Source organism: Falco biarmicus, chromosome 4 (genome assembly GCF_023638135.1).
Source record: "Falco biarmicus isolate bFalBia1 chromosome 4, bFalBia1.pri, whole genome shotgun sequence".
NCBI classification, from domain to species: domain Eukaryota; kingdom Metazoa; phylum Chordata; class Aves; order Falconiformes; family Falconidae; genus Falco; species Falco biarmicus.
Genome location: NC_079291.1, coordinates 38,324,837 through 38,343,890, shown reverse-complemented (window position 1 = coordinate 38,343,890; position 19,054 = coordinate 38,324,837). Strand labels below are relative to the sequence as shown.

General features: G+C 39.3%; 1 protein-coding gene across 1 annotated transcript in view; it reads left to right on the top strand.

Moving 5' to 3' along the window:
* Positions 1-19,054, top strand: part of ZNF804B (zinc finger protein 804B) — a 74,817-nt gene that overhangs the window by 46,851 nt on the left and 8,912 nt on the right. Inside the window, exon 3 of the mRNA XM_056338045.1 lies at positions 17,691-17,821. Coding sequence (XP_056194020.1) covers positions 17,691-17,821 — 131 coding nt within the window. The remainder of the gene's footprint in view (positions 1-17,690; positions 17,822-19,054) is intronic.

Here is a 19,054-nt window from a genome sequence, read left to right as displayed (position 1 = left end):
CTTTCATCATTAGCCCTCAAAAAAACTTCTTGCAAATAATGCAGAGCTTCTTTTAAATGTAATGTCTTGATAAGCTAAATTGTTAAATGCTAGATGCCATGGAATTACTTTTGGTGTTCTTTAGAATGAATGCTTATTAGCATGTAAATTAGCAATTTAACCCTCTTTAAATTGGAAAAAAACCCCACGGGACACCTAATTTCATAGCTGTTAATGATGGTCCAATGACTGTAAGATATTTCTTAAGCATTTCATTACGTAAGGAATTACAGAGGTATATTATCAGGTCTTGGCATTTAAGACATAGTAATAATCAGAATGTCAGTTGGAGGAAGTGCTCTTCATTAATGCCTGCATTATTGTCCTTTCCATTCTTCTCAAAGGATATACTTTTTAATTACTGAAGTTTTACAACTGATTTTTCAAACAGGAGGAATGGGTGATGCAGTGGAATGGATGGTTTATTCAAATAAGAAAGGAATCTGAAGGATTAGATTTGTAAAAATGATTGTGCCAAACAGCTAACAAGTATGAAATTCTGCCTGAAAATATGTTCTAGAGTTTAATGTTGTAAAACTCCCCACCCAGAACATGAAGAAACTTATTCTTATTTAATTATATTTGGACAAAAGCTGCAGTAATTCTGGTTGAAACTCAGCATCTCTGGTTCAAATAATTTCCCATTATTTCAAACTTTGCTTCCTTTTCAAATATGGATAAGAAAAAAATTCTCAAAACCGAATTAATTAAAACATTCTGTTATGGCTGATTTAACAGAGCAATTACAATTTAAACCAAATAAATTTTTAAACACAAGACTTTCTGAAACATTCCATTTAAATAAAAATTGGTTTTGAGCCAGCCGTACTTGGTTTTCAGACTGAGTAAAAAGGAGTGATTAAAATCAACATTGGTTCTCAGTTCTGAAATCCTAGTACATGTAGTACATAAGATACTACTTAAGAAAATGGGATAGCTATGGAGAACCTAAATATTTATGTTTAGATTATTATTCTCCTTTTCAGTTAACCTTTAGGGCAGTCAGACTGGAATTGTGCCTGTATCGTTTAATGAACAAGATAAATTATATTGGGCACTGCTGTCCTCTTGTTAAATGTTTGTATCCAGTTGTTTTTTCCACTTTTTAAAAGCCAGTAATGTGGACAGAAGAAACAGAATATACAGCTTGTTTTCTGCCTGCTTCTATGTAAAATGTTACCATTCATGCAAAAATGTTTATTCACCATGAACTAATAAGAACCAGGCAAGACTGAATACAGATTTACATTATATTTCATGTGCCAGCTTCAAGACTGGCAAACATAGGTACTGTTGCTTATAGGTCACATATTTCCACTTTTTTTGGGTTTTGGTTTTTTTTATGTTGGGTTGGTTTTTTTGGTGGGGGAGGTTTGCTTGGTTGTTTTATGGGGTTTTGTTGTTTGGTTGATTGGGTTTGGGATTTGGGTTTTTTTTTGTTGTTGTTGATAAATCAGTATCTGGAATAACTGGTCTTGCATCCATAGTGAGGTGATAGGGACAAAGCACTGCCAGATGCTGTGTTTGTCTTTGATTACTGTCTGTTCCCAAGTACTTCAATTCATATTTGCGAAGGCTGTGTAGAGTAAGGGACTGTTCAGCCAGATTAGGGAACCTGTTGTGCAGGTTACAACACAGCTGTACATGTTTTATCTGGGGCAATTTTGTGCCATAGTCAGCTTTTTGGAAATACTGGGCAATGAGCTTTGCTACTAAAATTTTGTAACCCCAAATGTTCACAGAAAAATTGTGTTTCTGTCAGCTTCTGCATAACTTTTGAACAGTGCTGTCTTGCTCATATCTTTCCCTCCTCTGGAAAAATAATTCTTGTAATCCCGTTGGCATCCACAAAGTATATCAGGCCCTATGAACACCTGTCTAGAATCTGCTTCTGTTATAGTTCTGTTCATTTTTGACTGTCTGCACCTTCCATGCAGTAATTAACGTGCAGGAATGTAGCTGAGCAATTGATTCCTGTGGAGCTTTAAAGTCCTGCTAATCAACTATGCTTGTGTTTGAGGAACTGTGCAATGTGCCTTGTACATCTTTAAGGGGCATTCATAGCAGAAACAAATATTTAAAAGCAAACCAGAAATATATCTGTGCATCACCAAGACAGCAATAAAAATAGTGAGATTAGTCATTTATTATCCTTACTTAGTTAAAAGCATTAATTAACATCTTTTAACATGTCTCTAAGGAAAAAGAAAGGAGGTAACCCAGACTAATTATCATTTCACAGCTTTTTCAATTTCTTAATAATTAGCCTCCACCAGGAGCTATTAAAAATATGAGGGCTCCTTAAACACCTTCTCAGATTAAATCGCAAGAGAGTATCTAGAGAAATATAGACGATGGTCATGTGAATACCAAAACAATATATTATCACAGGTGTTGGGACAGTAAAAACCAAATGTTTCCTGAACAAAAAAAAACCCCAAACTGACAACTAAACACTTGTTTATCAGGAAATTTTAGAGTAGAATGAGGTAGAGTAGAATTTTAGAGTAATTATTTTTGGAGTAGAATGGTTTTGCAGGAAGGTGAGAAGATGAAAACCATCTTTTGTTCAAAAGGTTTACATAATTTAGTTTCAGACAGGTTGAAATGGTTCATAAAGATTGAAATGCTTTGCTTCGACAGTGTTACTTTAAAAAAAATACTTCTACAATTACTTGTGTATTATTTAAAAATACTTGTAAAATATTAATTGTAGCATATGCACGCATATTCACTATTTCTGAGATAAATGATGAAAATTATAACTTTTAAGGCATTATGTCTCATTGCTATTTAGATGCATTGACATCAAGTCACTTGGAAGCCCTTGAAATTTTCATTTTTTTAATAAGTTTTCAAAATATTACCCCTCCCACTAAGACTAAAAGGTAAAGAAAACCAAATGTCAAAATTCCTGCAGAGCAGAAATTCTGGTTCTTTAAACAGGTGTGTAAGTATAGAGGTATTGATGAAAAATAACCTGGAACCCTGTGGGATGCTTTATGTTTGTAGTTAGTGTTTCTTTGCTTGTTTTCAGCCCTTAACATGTTGATGGATTCTTAAGGCCTGCTTCCTTCAAAACAGACACTTAAATACTTTGCTCTCTATTTACACTTTCCATTTAGCATCTGTGGGATTTGGCAAGGTACTAAACTAAATCATATCCAGCAGAAGCAATATAACCTATTGCTTGTATTCTGAACTGCCCCGGATCTCCAGTCTCAGATAACGATCTGCTTGTGTGAATATCAAATCATAATTGAGAAATTATTGCGTACAGTGATATCATGTTTAAGGGTAAAACAACACAATTTCTTAAATAATATAGTTACCAGTATTTGTATACAAAAACATTACCCAAGAGGTAGAATGTAATTTTCACCTTTTAAGAGGAACCCAGAATATTCAGATTAAAATCATCTTGTTCTTTACTTCAAAGTAAAATTCAGACTTCTCATCAGCTCCTAATGACCATCTTTTCTGAGTTCTGCATTACTTTTCTATCATTTGAGGCTGGGTTACACCAAGCATTCAATTCATTGACATAATTGTGGCTCTCAATAGCCCATGTCAGATTCTGGTTTTCCTTTCCATCTTGAAATTTAGCACAGCATAATGTCCCTATGTTTGGTTTAAAAAGAAAATGAAGATTCTTGCCTGCAATTTGAAAATAGTCATAAATTGGACCTGTACACATCCAAAACAGCAAGTCGTAGCCTAGTAAATCTGAATATGTGGCATGTGACAAGTGTACAATAATTGTTACAGAAATTTATAGGAAATTAACACTTCATTATTCCTTATTTATTTTTGCACAAGTTCCTTCTAAAATTTAAACCAATAATACTTGGAAAAACAATGCAATATTTCTTCAGGAATTAAAATGATAATGTATGATCTAGTTGCCCTACTTCTCCTTGTCTCCAGAATAATTTACAGTATTAACTCACCTGGTCCGAAGAATATAAAGTCACTATCACCACATTGTTTCTGTGTTGGTGCATATTTTAAGAGGATTGTTGTTCCATTTGAGCACATAAACTCACAATCTTTCTTTTTTTTTTTTGCAAGAAATAATTATAATTCAGGGGTGTAGAAAAGTATGGATTGCTGGAATAAGAAACCATGGCATAAATAAAAGAGCAACTTTTACAGGAATAAAAGTTTTCTGGGAAGGAGTAGTAGAGCAAAGCTTGCTTAAAAGGTTTTTTGTGTCAAGTGACAGGAAAGAACTTGACAAGTGACATAAAGTATTTCAGAAGTAGTGAGTGATAGAACAGCTTTATAATATTAAAAATGTCCACATCTATGTGAAAAACTAGATGTGTGTTTATAGCATCATTTGGTGTAAGAGTTAATACAAACAGACATAGTCTGGAGCTGGGTAAGAGGGGAGAGTGGGACATTAAATGTTACTCCCTTAGCTCCTCAGCATGCAAAGGGAGAAGTAGTTTGGGATTGCTCTTATAAAAGTGCACAAGGCTCATTTCCACCCCTTTTCCAATGGAAGGATGTCAAGTTGCAGCTCAGTGATATGTTACGCACCAGTGGGCTGAACTACATCTCTTGACCACATGCTTGCTTTTAGCTCCCTCTCTTAGTAAAAGCCTCAGACACTGCAGGTTGCAACAACAGTACGTTCAAGAGGACACAATACAAACAACAAATTGCAAATAAATAATGTTATAAGCACATGGCAATAAAAAGGGTAGTGGATAAGCCAGAATATCTTGGCCTTTATAAGCCGGAAAATTAGGACATCATTCCCTCTGCAGTTTGGTCGTCTTTTTCCATGACACACTGAATTTGCTTAGGAAGCACCTTATCACTTTTGCTGTTTCAGAGGGAAATGCTGCTGAACTGGGAAGAGAGATGAGTAAGTCAAGTAGAGGGAAGAAAGGACACTAAAGTCAAAAGAGGCAGCACACAGAATACATAATAATGATGTGAGACAAATTTGGGAAAGAATTAAATAAAAGAAAATACATGTAATCGAAATACCTTATTTTAATCAGTATAATTTACTGAGATGTGTTCTCAGAAGACTGTCTCAGATAATCAAAGGCTAAACCAGGCTATTGCAGGAGTGAATTACCCTTTGAAAAAAATGGGACATCTGTTCATCTCCTCCTGTAAATAAACCATAGACTGGAACATAAACCACTAGTCCAATCCCATGCATGAAGAAATTAAAATTAACAGATCATCCATCTGAATTTGCTGCCTCCATGGGCCTCCCTTCTGTCAAGAATAGCACAAAAATACTTCATCCACATTGTGGGTCTCCAAAAAGCTGATCTTGAATCTATATGTTATTAGCATTATGGTGATCAACATAGGCGTGCAGGAAATTAAAAAAGCCAAATGATTGTATTTAGTAAATGTAAAGAAAATATTTGCATGTGTTTGTATAAATAACAAACTGTTACACACACTTCTTTAAAGGAATCTAGTTTCATAAAGGTGAATGAGCTTGCCAAAATGGACTGGGAGGATGAATTCAAATGGAAAGGTATGAGAGAGACCTAGGAAATTTTGAAGAGCACTTGGCAGATGGTTTAAGAACCCAAATCCCACAGCTGAAAAAGACCAAGCAGGTTATAAACAGCTAATCTCATTTAGAAAGAAAGTCAGTGCTCTGTGTCTTAAATTTATAATAAAGGAGAGAAAGAAAAAATGGCTGGTAAAGATCATAAATCAGAAGTGAAAAAATTGGAAAAGGTGATGGAGAAAGTAAAAAGGGGCAAAAAGAAAATCTTTAGTCATCAGAGGTGAGGGCAAAAAGGTTTCTGAGAGTATATTGAGAACATAAAGAATCTTCTGCTCCAAATAGAAATGAATTACTTGTTAGCAGTGATGTAAAAAGGACTACTCGACACAGATTTCTGTTCTATACTTGGAGCAAACCCAGATGATTTAGTCACATCTATGCTGTTTATGACGACTGTGAAGTACCACTCTACCAATAGCTAAAAAGGATATTAAACAACGTAATCTAGAGTTAAATATTTTTGTACCAGCAGGTTCAGGGGACTACCTTTTGAAGTATAAGGAAAGAGATGGCTATAAACTGTCCTAATCGTTAATGTTGATTTTTAATAACTCTCAGAGCACTAGAGGAAGATGCATCAAGCTAGAAGCTAGAAAATGCCATGCTAGGATTTAAAAAGAATAAACAAGAAAATCTGTCATCCTGACATTAGTGCCAGGGAAAATACTGGCATGACTGATACAGGACTCTGTGAAGTATTAAAGAACAGTAATGTAATTAATTTAATGTTGTTTATGTAAAATAGATCTTGTCAAAGTAACTTGATTTTATCAATTTATCTGTTAAAACATAGCGAATCAGGATGTCCCTTGTCTTGTGTTATTGAAAAATTTTGATCAGGTGATTACAAAAGTTATTTGTGGCCTTTTCTTATTGACAAAAACCGCAAGGAAAAGTCACTTATTAAACCTGTTTTACTTTGAGCAGGCATTTTGTTGTAGGTTGCTAGATTCCTGGTTACCTTTAACTCTCCTACTCCAGAACAGATCAGTCTACTTTAAGCAAATGCAAGAGAGAGAATATTTTGATCTTGACTGGAAAAAAAACCAAAAAAACCCAGCCCCTAAAACCCCAAACCAAACAACCAAAAGTGCTTTTTATTGATAGCTATTACATCCTATTAGAACAAAAACCCACCAATATTCCACTTCCTTGAGATATTTGATGAGGCTTCTGCATATAGCTGCCTTTAATATCCTTAATGCACATATTATTTTTCGCTGTTTGCTCTGACCATACATTTTCATCTAAAGTGCATCTGAGTGGTACCTATAAACAACACCTCCAGTGCATATTAAAATAACTTTTTTTAGTGATGAACTTGTTCTCTGGTACAGCACTTCAGTCTGCTGATTCAACTGTCCTTTGTGTAACCCTATGCACATAGCACAATAGTTTGTAACAGATTTATCCTTTATGATTTATTGTTGTTCCCTCAGCACTACTGTATTTATCAAGAATCAACTGGTTGTACAGGTAAATCAAATTTAGGCTTGATTCAGATGTCTGGCATCTTTCTTTTGTTTCAATGAGCTTACAAAGAGTTAATGAGATAAATATATATATGTATGTGCTGATTTAGCCTCCTCCATGCTCTTTTCAGAAGTCACTCCATCTCTTTTTACCTTCATTTCTTTATTTCTAAAATGATATCATCGTAAAGATACCTGTTTCACAAGAAGCCTGAGATCTGTCTATCTAAAGTGCTGCATGAAATCTACGTATGGTCATTTTTACTGTCATTTTTGTTACCCTGAAAGTCTGAAGACTGCATTGAAGAAAGTTTGAGGTGAGGCTTTGGACTCACCTGTTGAATTCTTGGACAATCCAGACTCCTGCTCTTTTCCTGAATATGTAGGTGATTTTGTATTCCACCTGCTACGGTTAGAACAAAGAAAAAAAAAAAAAAAAGTGGTGAGACAGGATTAAAAAAGATGGGGAAAAGGCTTATATACTTTTTGAAGAAGATTACAAGAAGTACTGAAGGTTTTGAAAGGCAATAGTCTTGCACAGGGTCTGTAATACCCCTTTCTTTGCTTTAAGCTGTTTAAATCAGAAGGAAAAACAAATAAAATATATGAGAGGATGTTTTTTCTCTGGTTAAGAAAGCAAACCCAACACCCTGACGAGCAAGGTCATACGTGGATGTGCAGTGAAGATACAGTCCCTGCCCCAAGTTTCTTATCATTCAAGTGTGTTGCTTTTACTAGGTGGATTACTCTGTATTCCAAAGTGGCACGGAATATGTCTAATCAAATTATACAGTGTGCAGTCGGCTTGTTGAAGCATATGACAGTAAGTTCATTCGAACTGATATAAACATGGGTGGTCAAGTGGAGCATATGCTGGATCCACAAATAGCTCAGGCCTTCAGATGAGTGAGTTGCTGCCACAAAGTGCCTGTTCTATCCTCTACAGAAATGGCCCCCATGAAAACCATCTGTTTTAACTTTACTTGGGGAACCTCATGAGCAGTACAAATGGATGTACTTTCATCCAGCAATGGCTGAAATCAGTTTAATTAGCAAAAATACTTGCAGATCTGGTTGAACAATAAGAAGCTCCCACAGAAAATACACAGGTGCACACTAGTAGGTCTTGATACTTCCGGCATGAAGACCCATTACACTAGATCAGACCATCTTTCTATACAGATTTAACACGAGTTTCTATGAAGACATGCAGAAACAAACCCTCCAAACAGTCACCTGTAATTTATCTTTCTGGTTGGATCTGTGATCAGCATCTCATTCTCTAAGATGAATTCTGTAGTGCATGTCTGAGGACTAATTTTTCCCCTCTCCTGCTATCATCTCATTCCCTAACCTAATCATATCAGGATATTTTCTTTCTGTCTTCCCATTCACTCCTGCTAACAATATTGAATCTGTTAAGGTTGACTATAATATAAGCTACTCCAAAAAATTATTAGTATCACACACTTCAAAGTGATCTGTAGCTATTTAAAATCATAGAATCATTTGGGTTGGAAAAGACCTTTAAGATCACTGAGTCCAACTGTTAACCTAGCACTGCCAAGTCCACAACTAAACTGTGGCCCTAAGTGCCACATCTACATGTCCTTTAAATACCTCCAGGGCTGGTGACTCAACCACTTTCCTGGGCAGCCTGATAAATGAAAATTTATCAGCCAGTTCTTGAGTTTTGTATCTCATGTTTAATTCCTGTATGTATTTTGGGGATTTTATTTACCATAGTAGAAGGAAATCCCTTTGCTGCTGTTTCCTCCCCTTTACTTAGAGAGCTAATACCATAAGTTTCAGACATAAAGTCTAAATTATGTTCTCTAGTAACTATCATTCTCTTTTGATGGTTTGTGTGAATTCATTTTACAAACAACGTAATTGGTTCCAGTGTTAGGGTTACAGGCAAGAAAATAATTACTGAAATTCACTTTCCTTTTTTTCCTTATTTAACCCTTCTATGGTGAATTTGTTTAGAACTTAAGGAGCTTTTCAGCATAGTAGAAATCAATCTCTAAAGCCTATCAGGCACTCAAACACTCACATTAGTCCATGGACTTAGATCCAGACAAGGCTCTCTAAATACGACAGAAGATGTATACCTAATGCTGACTGAAGAAAGCAGAGGTATGTACTATATTTTTACCTGCGGCTGCAAATGCATTACAGAATGATGAATATTTTGGAGGATGCATTGTGAATGAGACTGTGGGGAAAAAAAGTCTAAATGTAAGTGGAAAAAATCCTTTAATTCATAATAACCTGCCATTTTCTAACTTAATGCATGCAAAATTATGTTTTCCCCCAAAGCTGCCTTCTATTTACATCAATGCAGTTACACTACTGTGAATAAGAAAAAAGATTTGCTTCTCAGTATACTTGCAGCAGCAGTTACTTCCTCCAGAGTCTAAAGCAGTTATACTGAGAACCCTTGTTAGGCCTATATGATGGGATGAGCATGACCCCTGGCAGAATGCTCAAAATGAGAAGTAAAGCTCTCCCTCAGTACTGTGTTCTCATGGTCCTCAGACTGTGAGACAGTGAATGAGAGAGCAATATAGAAAAAGTGGCTCCTGAAGCCAGAGACCGCCTGGAGAATGAGTAGCCGCAAATCTGGCAGAGAAATGCAGATTATGAAAACCTTCTCTGTATTCTTGGCGATTATTTATAAAAAAAGCCCAGATGTCTTCTTCAGCTTTCTATTACATGTGCCAAAATTGCACTAATTCAAAGTACTCTTAAGCAACCTGTAGACATGGATATTATCTATAGCAATAAATATGTACAAATAGCACCAATTTCCTCTATCAAAAGTCTACATATGAGATAGAATCATAGAAGAATTTGGCTTGGAAGGGAACTTTAAAAGTTATCTAGTCCAGCTCCCCCCTGCAATGAGCAGGGCCATCTTTAACTAGATCAGGTTGCTCAGAGCTCCATCCAGTCTGACCTTGAATGTTTCCAGGGATGGGCATCTAGCACCTCAGTGGACAGCCTGTTCCACTGTTTCACCATCCTCATTGTAAAAAATGTCTTCCTTATATCTAGTCTAAATATACCCTCTTCTGGATTAAAACCATTACCCCTTTTCCTATCTCAGCAAGCCTTGCTAAAAAGTTTATCTTCATCTTTCTTATAAGTCCCCTTTAAATACCAAAAGCCTGCAATAAGGCCTCTCCAAAGCCTTCTCTTTTCCAGGATGAACAGCCCCAACTCTCCCAACCTTTCCTCGTAGGAGACGTGTTCCATCCCTTTGATCTTTTTCATGGCGCTCCTCTGGACCCACTCCAACAGGTCCATGTCCTTCCTGTGCTGAGGACTCAGAGCTGGATGCAGTACATGAGAGCAGAACAGAGGCATAGAAACACCTCCCATGACTTACTAGGCACACTTCTCTTGATGGACCCCAGGATTCAATTGGCTTTCTGGGATGCAAGTGTCTGACTTTCCATCCACCAGTACCCCCAAGTCCTTTGCAGGGCTGCTGTCAATCAGTTCTCTGCCCAGCCTATGTTTGTGCTTGGGATTGCCCCAACCCAGCTACAGGACCTTGCACTTGGTCTCGTTGAGCCTCATGAGGTTCACACGGGCCCACATCTTGAGCTTGTCCAGGTCCCTCTGGATTGCATCCAGTCCCTCAGGTGCCTCAGACTGGTATCTGCAAACTTGCTGAGGTTACACTCGATCTCACTATGTCATTAATGAAGATATTAAACAGTACTGGTCCCAATACAAACCCCTGAAGGACTCCACTTGTCACCAGTTTCCATCTGCACATTGAGTCATCGACCACTACCCTCTCGATGGGACCATCCAAACAATTCCTTATCCACTGAACAGTCCACCCACCAAATCCATATCTCTCCAATCTAGAAAGAAGGATGTTGTGGTGGACCATGTCAAAGACCTTACAGAAGCCCACATAGACAACATCTGTAGCTCTTCCTTCTCCACTGATGTAGTCACTCCATCATAGAAGGTCATTAAGTTGTTCTGGCAGAACTTGCCCTTGGTGAAGCCATGCTGGCTGTGTTGAATCACCTCCCTCTCCTCTATGTGTCTTAGTATGGCTTCTAGAAGGATTTGTTTCATGATCTTCCCAGGCACAGAGGTGAGGCTGACAAGTTGGTAGCTCTGAGGGTCCTCTTTTCTACCCTTTTCAAAAATGGATGCTATGTTTCCCTTTTTCCAGTCACTAGAGACTTTATCTGACTCCATGACTTTTAAAATATCATGGAAAGTGGCTTGGCAACTACATCAGCTAATTCCCTCTGGGGGACTCTGGGATGCATCTCATCAGGTTCTATAGTCAAGCTCTGCAGGGGGATCTGGACAGGCTGGACCAATGGGCTGAGGCCAGTTGTATGAGGCTCAACAAGGCTCAGTGCTGGGTCCTGCACTGGGGGCACAACAACCCCACACAGTGCTACAGGCTGGGGAAAATGGCTGGAAAGTGCCTGGTGGGAAAGGACCTGGGGGTGCTGGTTGACATGTGCTGGCTGCACATGGGCCAGCAGTGTGCCCAGGTGGCCAAGGGGGCCAGCAGCATCCTGGCTGGTGTCAGAAACAGTGTGGCCAGCAGGGCTGGGGGAGTGACTGTGCCCCTGTACTCAGCACTGGTGAGGCCGCACCTTGAATGTTGTGTTCAGTTTTGGGTCCCTCATTTTAAGAGGGACGTTGAGGTGCTGGAGCGTGTCCAGAGAAGGGCAACGAAGCTGGTGAAGGGTCTGGAGCACAAGGCTTATGAGGAGCGGCTGAGGGAACTGGGGGTGTTTAGCCTGGAGAAAAGGAGACTCAGGGGGGACCTTAATGCTCTCTACAGCTGCCTGAAAGGAGGTTGTGGTGAGGTGGGTGTTGGTCTCTTCTCCCAGATAACAAGTGACAGGACAAGAGGAAACAGCCTCAAGTTGCATCAGGGGAGGTTTAGGTTGGATATTAGGACACATCACTGAACAGGTGGTCAAGCATTAAAACAGGCTGCTCAGGGATGTAATGGAATCTCCATCCCTGGAGGTGTTCAAAAAATATGTAGATGTGGCACTTAGGGACATGGTTTGGTGACAGACTTGGCAGTCCTGGGTTAATGGTTGGGCTTCATGACCTTAAAGGTCTTGTCCAACCTAAATTATTCTATGGTTCTGTGATTCTATGAGATATGCGTGTTCACGTTGCTCAGGTGGTCACAAACCTGTATTTCTCTTACAGTGGGAGAAACTTTGCTCTCTCAGTCCCTGTCTTGCGGTCCATCCACTCAAGAGGTGTAGGAAGAGAGGTTGCCAGCGAAGACTGAGTCAAAATTATTGAGTACCTCAGCCTTCTCCTCGTCCATTATTACCAATTTGCCAGTCTTGTTCATCATGGGGGCAATATAATTTCTTTGACTTTCCTTTTCTGGCTGAAATACCTGTAAAAATCCTTGTTATTCTTTGCATCTCTTGCTAAGTTCAGCTCCAGCTGTGCCTTGGCCTTCCTGACCCCAACCATATACAACTGGGCATCATCCCTATACCCTTCCCAGAATACCTGTACCTGCTTCCACTGCTGTGCATTTCCTTCTTGCCCTTGAGTTTGACCAACAGGTCTTGATTCAACCATGTCAGCCTCCTTTCCTGATTTCTTACACTTGGGGATTCAAGAGCTCTTGCATTCTGTGGAAAGCATCCTTAAAGATCTTCCAGCTCAGTTCTCCTCCCTTGTCCCTGAGGGTAGCTTCCCAGGGGGTCCTATTGACTAACTCCTTGAACAGCTGGAAGTTTGCTTTCCTAAAATTCAGGATCCTGACTTTACTCTTCACTCGACCCATACCCCTCAGGAATGTGAACTCCACCAGGGCACGATCACTGCAGCCCAGGCAGCCCCCCATCTTGACATCACCGATTAGGTTACTTGTGTTGGTTACCAACAGGTCCAGTATCGCATCCCTTCTGGTAAGGCTGTCTATTACCTGACTTAAGAATTTATCCTCAACACATTTCAGGAACTTCCTGGATTGCCTACAGCTCACCATGCTACTTTTCCAGCAGATGTTGAGGTGGTTGAAGTCCCCCAGCAGGGCAACAGCCTGTGAGTGCAATGCCTCCTCTAGCTGGAACAAGAAGATTTTGTCAATAGGCTCTCCTTGATCAGACAGCCTGTAGGAGCCAACAACCCCAAGGTTCCCTTTGTTGCCTTGGTTTCTAATTCTTACCCATAAGCTTTCAATGTGCTCACGGCTACTTTTCAGAGTTAGCTCTTCACATTCAATCCATTTCTTGATGTAGAGGGCAATCTCTCCACCTCTGCTTCCTCACCTACCACTTCTGAACAGCCTCTAGCCATCCATAGCTGCACTCCAGCCATGGGATTCGTCTCACAAAGTTTCAGTAATGGCAACTAGGCTGTAGCTTTCTAGCAGCATGGTGGCTTCCAGCTCCTCCTGTTTGCTGCCTGTGCTGCGTGCAGTTGTGCAGAGGCCCTTCAGCTGGGCTGTCAGCTGTGTCACCCTCTTAGAGGAACAGCCCTTAATAAATAAGATAGCTGCCCTTAATACCCTCCGTACACAATGAAAAGATCACTTTATCTCTCTTGTTTTAGACAGCTGCTTTAAGAAGAGGTGATTAGGTCCCTAAAAGTGCTTATTTCTTTCCAGTGCTTGTAAAGAAAATCTAAAGCAACTACTATAGGCATCTAAATTTGACCAGATGAATAGCAATCCAGAGAAATGTTCACCTGCACAGGGAGGAATAGAAATCAGGATCATAATTCTGGAAAGAAAGGAATCTCAGTACTGCAAATGCAGCCAGCAGTGAGTATGTTACAAGTGCTCATAGGTCAGTGAAAAGCAAGTACTGACCACAATAAAGAAACAAGTTTAAAAAAACAACCCAACATTAAGAATGGGGAGAAATTGCTAAATTACCGGTATTTGGCCACAGATATTTCATGTCTAGCAAAAGTACGTAGCGAAGATGCAGCTCCATTAACTCATTTGAATCTCCTGGTGATTCATACCAGAGTTCAGGAGGAAAAGAACAGATTCAGCAGTTTTTGAGAGGCCAACATGACTCAGACCTGGTTGTATAAGTACATCTTTCCATAAAAATCAATACTATTTTGTAGTCTTTTAATATTCTGTGTGGGTGTTTATAAAAGAGGGATGGGTTACTTTTAGATAAGGCAATGTCCACATGCACATGTGCACAAAACCCAGAGGAAGAATAGAATATGAGTCTAAAATTTAAATATAACTGCATGGCAATTATATTTGTAGCAGGTGAAGGACAGACCACAAGATTGCTGTTAAATAAATCATAATTTATTACACGTGCCTGTATATGAATGCCCAGTTAAGTACCTAATTACATGAAAAATGCAATTGCTGTGTAAAGCGATGTTAATTTTCAAGTGCACCTGCTGAGTTTAGGGTTGTCATTCAAGTACCTGCTCAGTGCATGCTGTTGTGCACCACCTGCGGAAAATATTTGTGTGCCTGTCAGGAGTCTGGCACAGGTTATTAGTGAAGAAAACCATGGGTTTGCAGGTTCAGCAGGCAGTCCCATGGTCTATCCAACATTGCTGACAAACTTCATTATGATTCCTAACTGGAGCTCTGGCAGTGCAGCTTTTTTTATTTTGATGAGGGGATGTGCAGGGAGAGCCCTTTCTCTGCTCAGACCGCTTTAGATTTCTTGGATTTCATCTCTGGTTGATGAGTCCTCTGCTATGTTTACCTACATTTTTTCTGCTCTTTTCTCCTTCCTTGACACATGCTGTATGCCATTACAGAGCAAAAAATACTGCTAGAACTTCTATTCTTAGTGTTGGTCCATTTGCTTTGTTGATTATCATCCTAACTGTCAAAGAAGTGAAACGGCATTGCTTTGCAATACCTGCACTCCATAGTGCCAGCTTTCACATGGTTCTTTGTTTCCCTGACAGGTAGAAACTGTTTGTGTTTTTCCCATGAATGCTTTATGTGTGATACCAAACAGCTCACAGTGACAACTAAAACCTAGCAAGCAGCACTAAAGGACATTTCTCAAATGTGTTTCTTTGCCCTTTCTTCACATTGAAGATGTTAGTAAGACTCAAGACTGACTATGTTTTTCTATGGAGGACAGGATCTGTACTGCTTAAATAACCCTACACTCTTGCAAATATTACTTAGGTGACAGAAAGTGGATTCATTCTGGGAAGATTCTCTGATTTCTTTTACAGTTTTGGCTTTAACATATTATTTGAAAAGCTTCTTTCTTGGTCCAAAGGTAAACTTGTCTTACATATTCATCCATTTTACTTTGCAGGGAATGAGGTTGAGGGAATGGAGCACTGTGTGACTGGCCTGCCAAGGGGTGAGTGGCCAGTGAGGGAAGGCATGTAAGGGGGCAAGAAAAAGCTAAAAATGTGGTGGAGCAACCATTTATTTCCAAGGAACTTAAGCCTAAGAGCTTTAAAGAGGACTTTGCAGCTGTCCTGTTTCAAAGTCTAGTTCAGTAAAGTACTAGATGTTGGCGCTGAGAGAAGCTTTCCAGAGAAACGTACAGATTTGACAGACTGTAAATATTTCTGATGAATACGGTTAAACTTTCAACAAGTGGTAGGATGGTTCTTGCTGGTTGGTGGTGCACCAGTTCCCTGAGCAACTGCCTTTCTGGCCTTCTCACCCTCATCAAAGGGAGTTTGCCTGTGCAGAGACACGAGAGTGGTTGAGAGCCAACTCTTAAGCTCCCTGAGCAGCTGATTTTTGGGCAGCCCAGCCAATCTCCAGATCAGTGCTCAGAGGCACGTGTCTTGGGGTCCAGAAGGCTGATAGCAAACAAGAAACTTCTGCTCTTACTCTCCCAGCATTTATGTATTTTTCTGTCACAGATGTTACCTGGCTTTTAAAAAAATGCCATACTTGAAGGAAGCTGAAGTGACAGTGGTGGGAGATACCTACCATAGCTTTCCAACACTCTTCACAGAATGTAATCATGAACCGTGCATGGCCTTTTTCCACCAAGGGTTCCTCTATGCCTCTCTGTCATATTATGTCATTGCCACTAACTAGATGACTTCATTTTAGCTGGAGAAAAAAAAAAGCTGCCATCTCTTTAGATGGTATAAAAGAACCACACAGTGGTTTTCACCTATTCATTTTGCCTTCATCTACTGACAAAATCTAGACCTCTCTCCAGAAAGCCGTTCTCTCTCATGCATTTGTCATTCTCTTGACCCTTACAAGTTGAGGAGTCAGCCCTGTTTTTCAAACGTGGATGCCTGCTGGCCTGTGCAGACCTCTGTGCCATGGCTAGACTGCTGCACATACCTGAGCTGCAAAAAGCGATCTTTGCTGCTTACAGTGCTGGGTCAGCCTCCAGTTTATCCTACTGATGCACGTTTGCATGTCTGGCCATGCTACAGGGAAACAACAGCATGAGATGATGGTAACAATTAGGATGTTGATCTTTAGGTGCTGGTGGGCAGTCAGGTAACCGTAGATGCTGGCAGCTGAGCAACAGTTTAAAAATGACTGTGATACTGCCTTTCTTCAAGTCTAGCTTGCAAAAACAACTCTATGGGCTCCATGGAAAATTTAGTATTTTCTGGTGTTGATACTGTAGTTCTGAATTTCACAGAAGAGCACAGGGCTGCCTCCAGACCAAGGGGCAAGTGGATGCAGTGGTTTAGTTCTTAGTCCTGGTTCTCAAGGTTTCCAGTTTGGGCATCTGACTGAATGCACCAGAGCTCTCTTCTGGCTTATAAACCTGCCTTCCCCAAACACCATGGAACTGTAGAGGTAGTGAAGGGAGGAAGGCATTTCTGTCATGGAGCACGGAAGCATGGATCTGAACTGGGAAGTTGTGAGGTTGGACGTGACCTGCTGAGTCCTAGAGAGCACAGTGAACTCAAAGGCAAGATAGCACCACTTTTTTTCAGAGGATGTTCTTGACACTGTTTGGTTTCTGTGTTCTTCACTTTTCCTTATACTATCAGCAATGCAAAACCACGTAATAAAAAATGTAATAAAGACAAAGAATTTTGCTCTCTCCAACAAGAATTACCTGATTTGTAGATGTTTGAGGAAACTAAAAAAATTGTGAAAATAACCATAAAAGTGTTTCCTGATCAAATATTTCAGACAGTAGTTCTGTCTTTTGAAAAACAAATGCATCTTCAAAAGCCAAGAAAACCAACACAGAAGTACACATATATCCATGCATACATGTGCAAGTACAGAGATCTATAAAATACATTACACACACGAGCTCAGCTTTATTCCACTGTATGCCTGCGGGCTGAATTTCAACAGACTGAATTTCTACTGACTGAATTAAATAGGAAAATTTCAACTACATTAAATGGAGTCTGGTTTTGTGTATGTATTTGTACACAACAGAAGATTTGTATATTCAGAAGAAACTAAAAAGCTATCATTCATATGTAGGTATACATCAACTAAATAGCAATGGCCCAATCATGTCATTTTGTTAGGCAAAAATAGCATTTTCGATCTCTCTTTAAGATGATAGCATTTTAAGTATATTTTTACTCTCCATTTACATGCTAACTTCACCAAAAGCAAATAAATTGAGCAAGAGGAAATGCATCTGCTGTGTACATATTTAATCCCTTCTCTTTTTGTTCTTTTCACACAGAGATTGAAAGATTTAAAACAAAGGGAATTTGCTCGAAATGTGGCTTCAAAGTCATGGAAAGATGAGAAGAAACAGGAAAAAGCACTCAAGAGGCTCCACCAGCTTGCAGAGTTACGGAAGCAGTCAGAATGGCAAGTATTTAAAACTTGTGTTATGTTTTAATGTCCTCTTTCCTCAGTCCCAGAAGAAATCTCCATATTTTTACTCCTACACTCTGTAATGTACAGAGATTGTGTACACTGTAACCTGTTTTCAGCTGTCCCTGACTCCAAATGTTCCTGCTCTGCAAACCATAAAATTGAAAACCCATGAATTAATTACTTGCTATTTGAAGGTTTGTGTTCTTCTTTCCTGTAGCCAGTTATTCTCATCTCTTCTGAACTGAGCCATTTGAAGATGGTTTTATAATATCACCATTTTACCTTATTCAGACTGACCTGAATAGGTAACTGTCTTATCATTTGACAGTAGGTGAATGGGAGAGGAAAAAAACCTTTAAAGCATCTGTAGTTAGTCTGTGTATCATTTGCACTACTTTTAGTATAGTGAGGTTATTCTCACAGTTTCTCAGTAGAGTAATGAAAGTGTCATTATGTGAATGAAAAACAAGCAATTAACCGAGTTAAGTTTATCCAATACCGTTAGCTCTATTGATGAATATCAAGATATTAGTACAAAGTTTACACAAATAAACCATTACATTTGAGAAATCTCCTTTGTTTAATGACACTGAATGCTTCAGTAGAATAGATTGCCACCAGACCAATTGTTTATGTTAATCTATGACCGTAACGAGTTAAGTAGATAATTAAACTGGCATCCTTTTAAATTCGTATCAAGCTTACTGTACCCTGGAAATAATAACATTCAGAGTTTATTATACACTCATTTTGGCCTATGTAATTGCTTTTGAGTAATCTGCTGCAGTACAACAGTTTAGTGCTAATGTATCACTTTTATGGTTACAACTCCATCTTCATACAAATCTACTGAAAGAAATGTAACTGCCTGTGGGAAGATGCCTTTATGTCCACACACTTGAAGATGTAGTCTCAGATAGATTGATAAGGTCAGTGATAATAGGAAAGCCAGAGTGAGGCTGGGAGGGAAAAAACAGGTTTGCTTTTAGGTTTGTTTTGGTTTGGGTTTTTTTTTTTTTCCCTCCTTTACAAAGAGCCTGGAAAGACAATGCTTGCTATTCCTATTTTTAAGTACTAATAGGTTCAGGCGTGGCTGAGAGCCATGATCTTGGCAGAGGGGTGGTAGCACCCCGTTGCTCGGGCAAGACAGAAAGTCAGCCTTTCTAAGTAAAATTCTGCACACACACACAATTGCTATTGCCCCCGAGTACAGTGTCTCAGGTT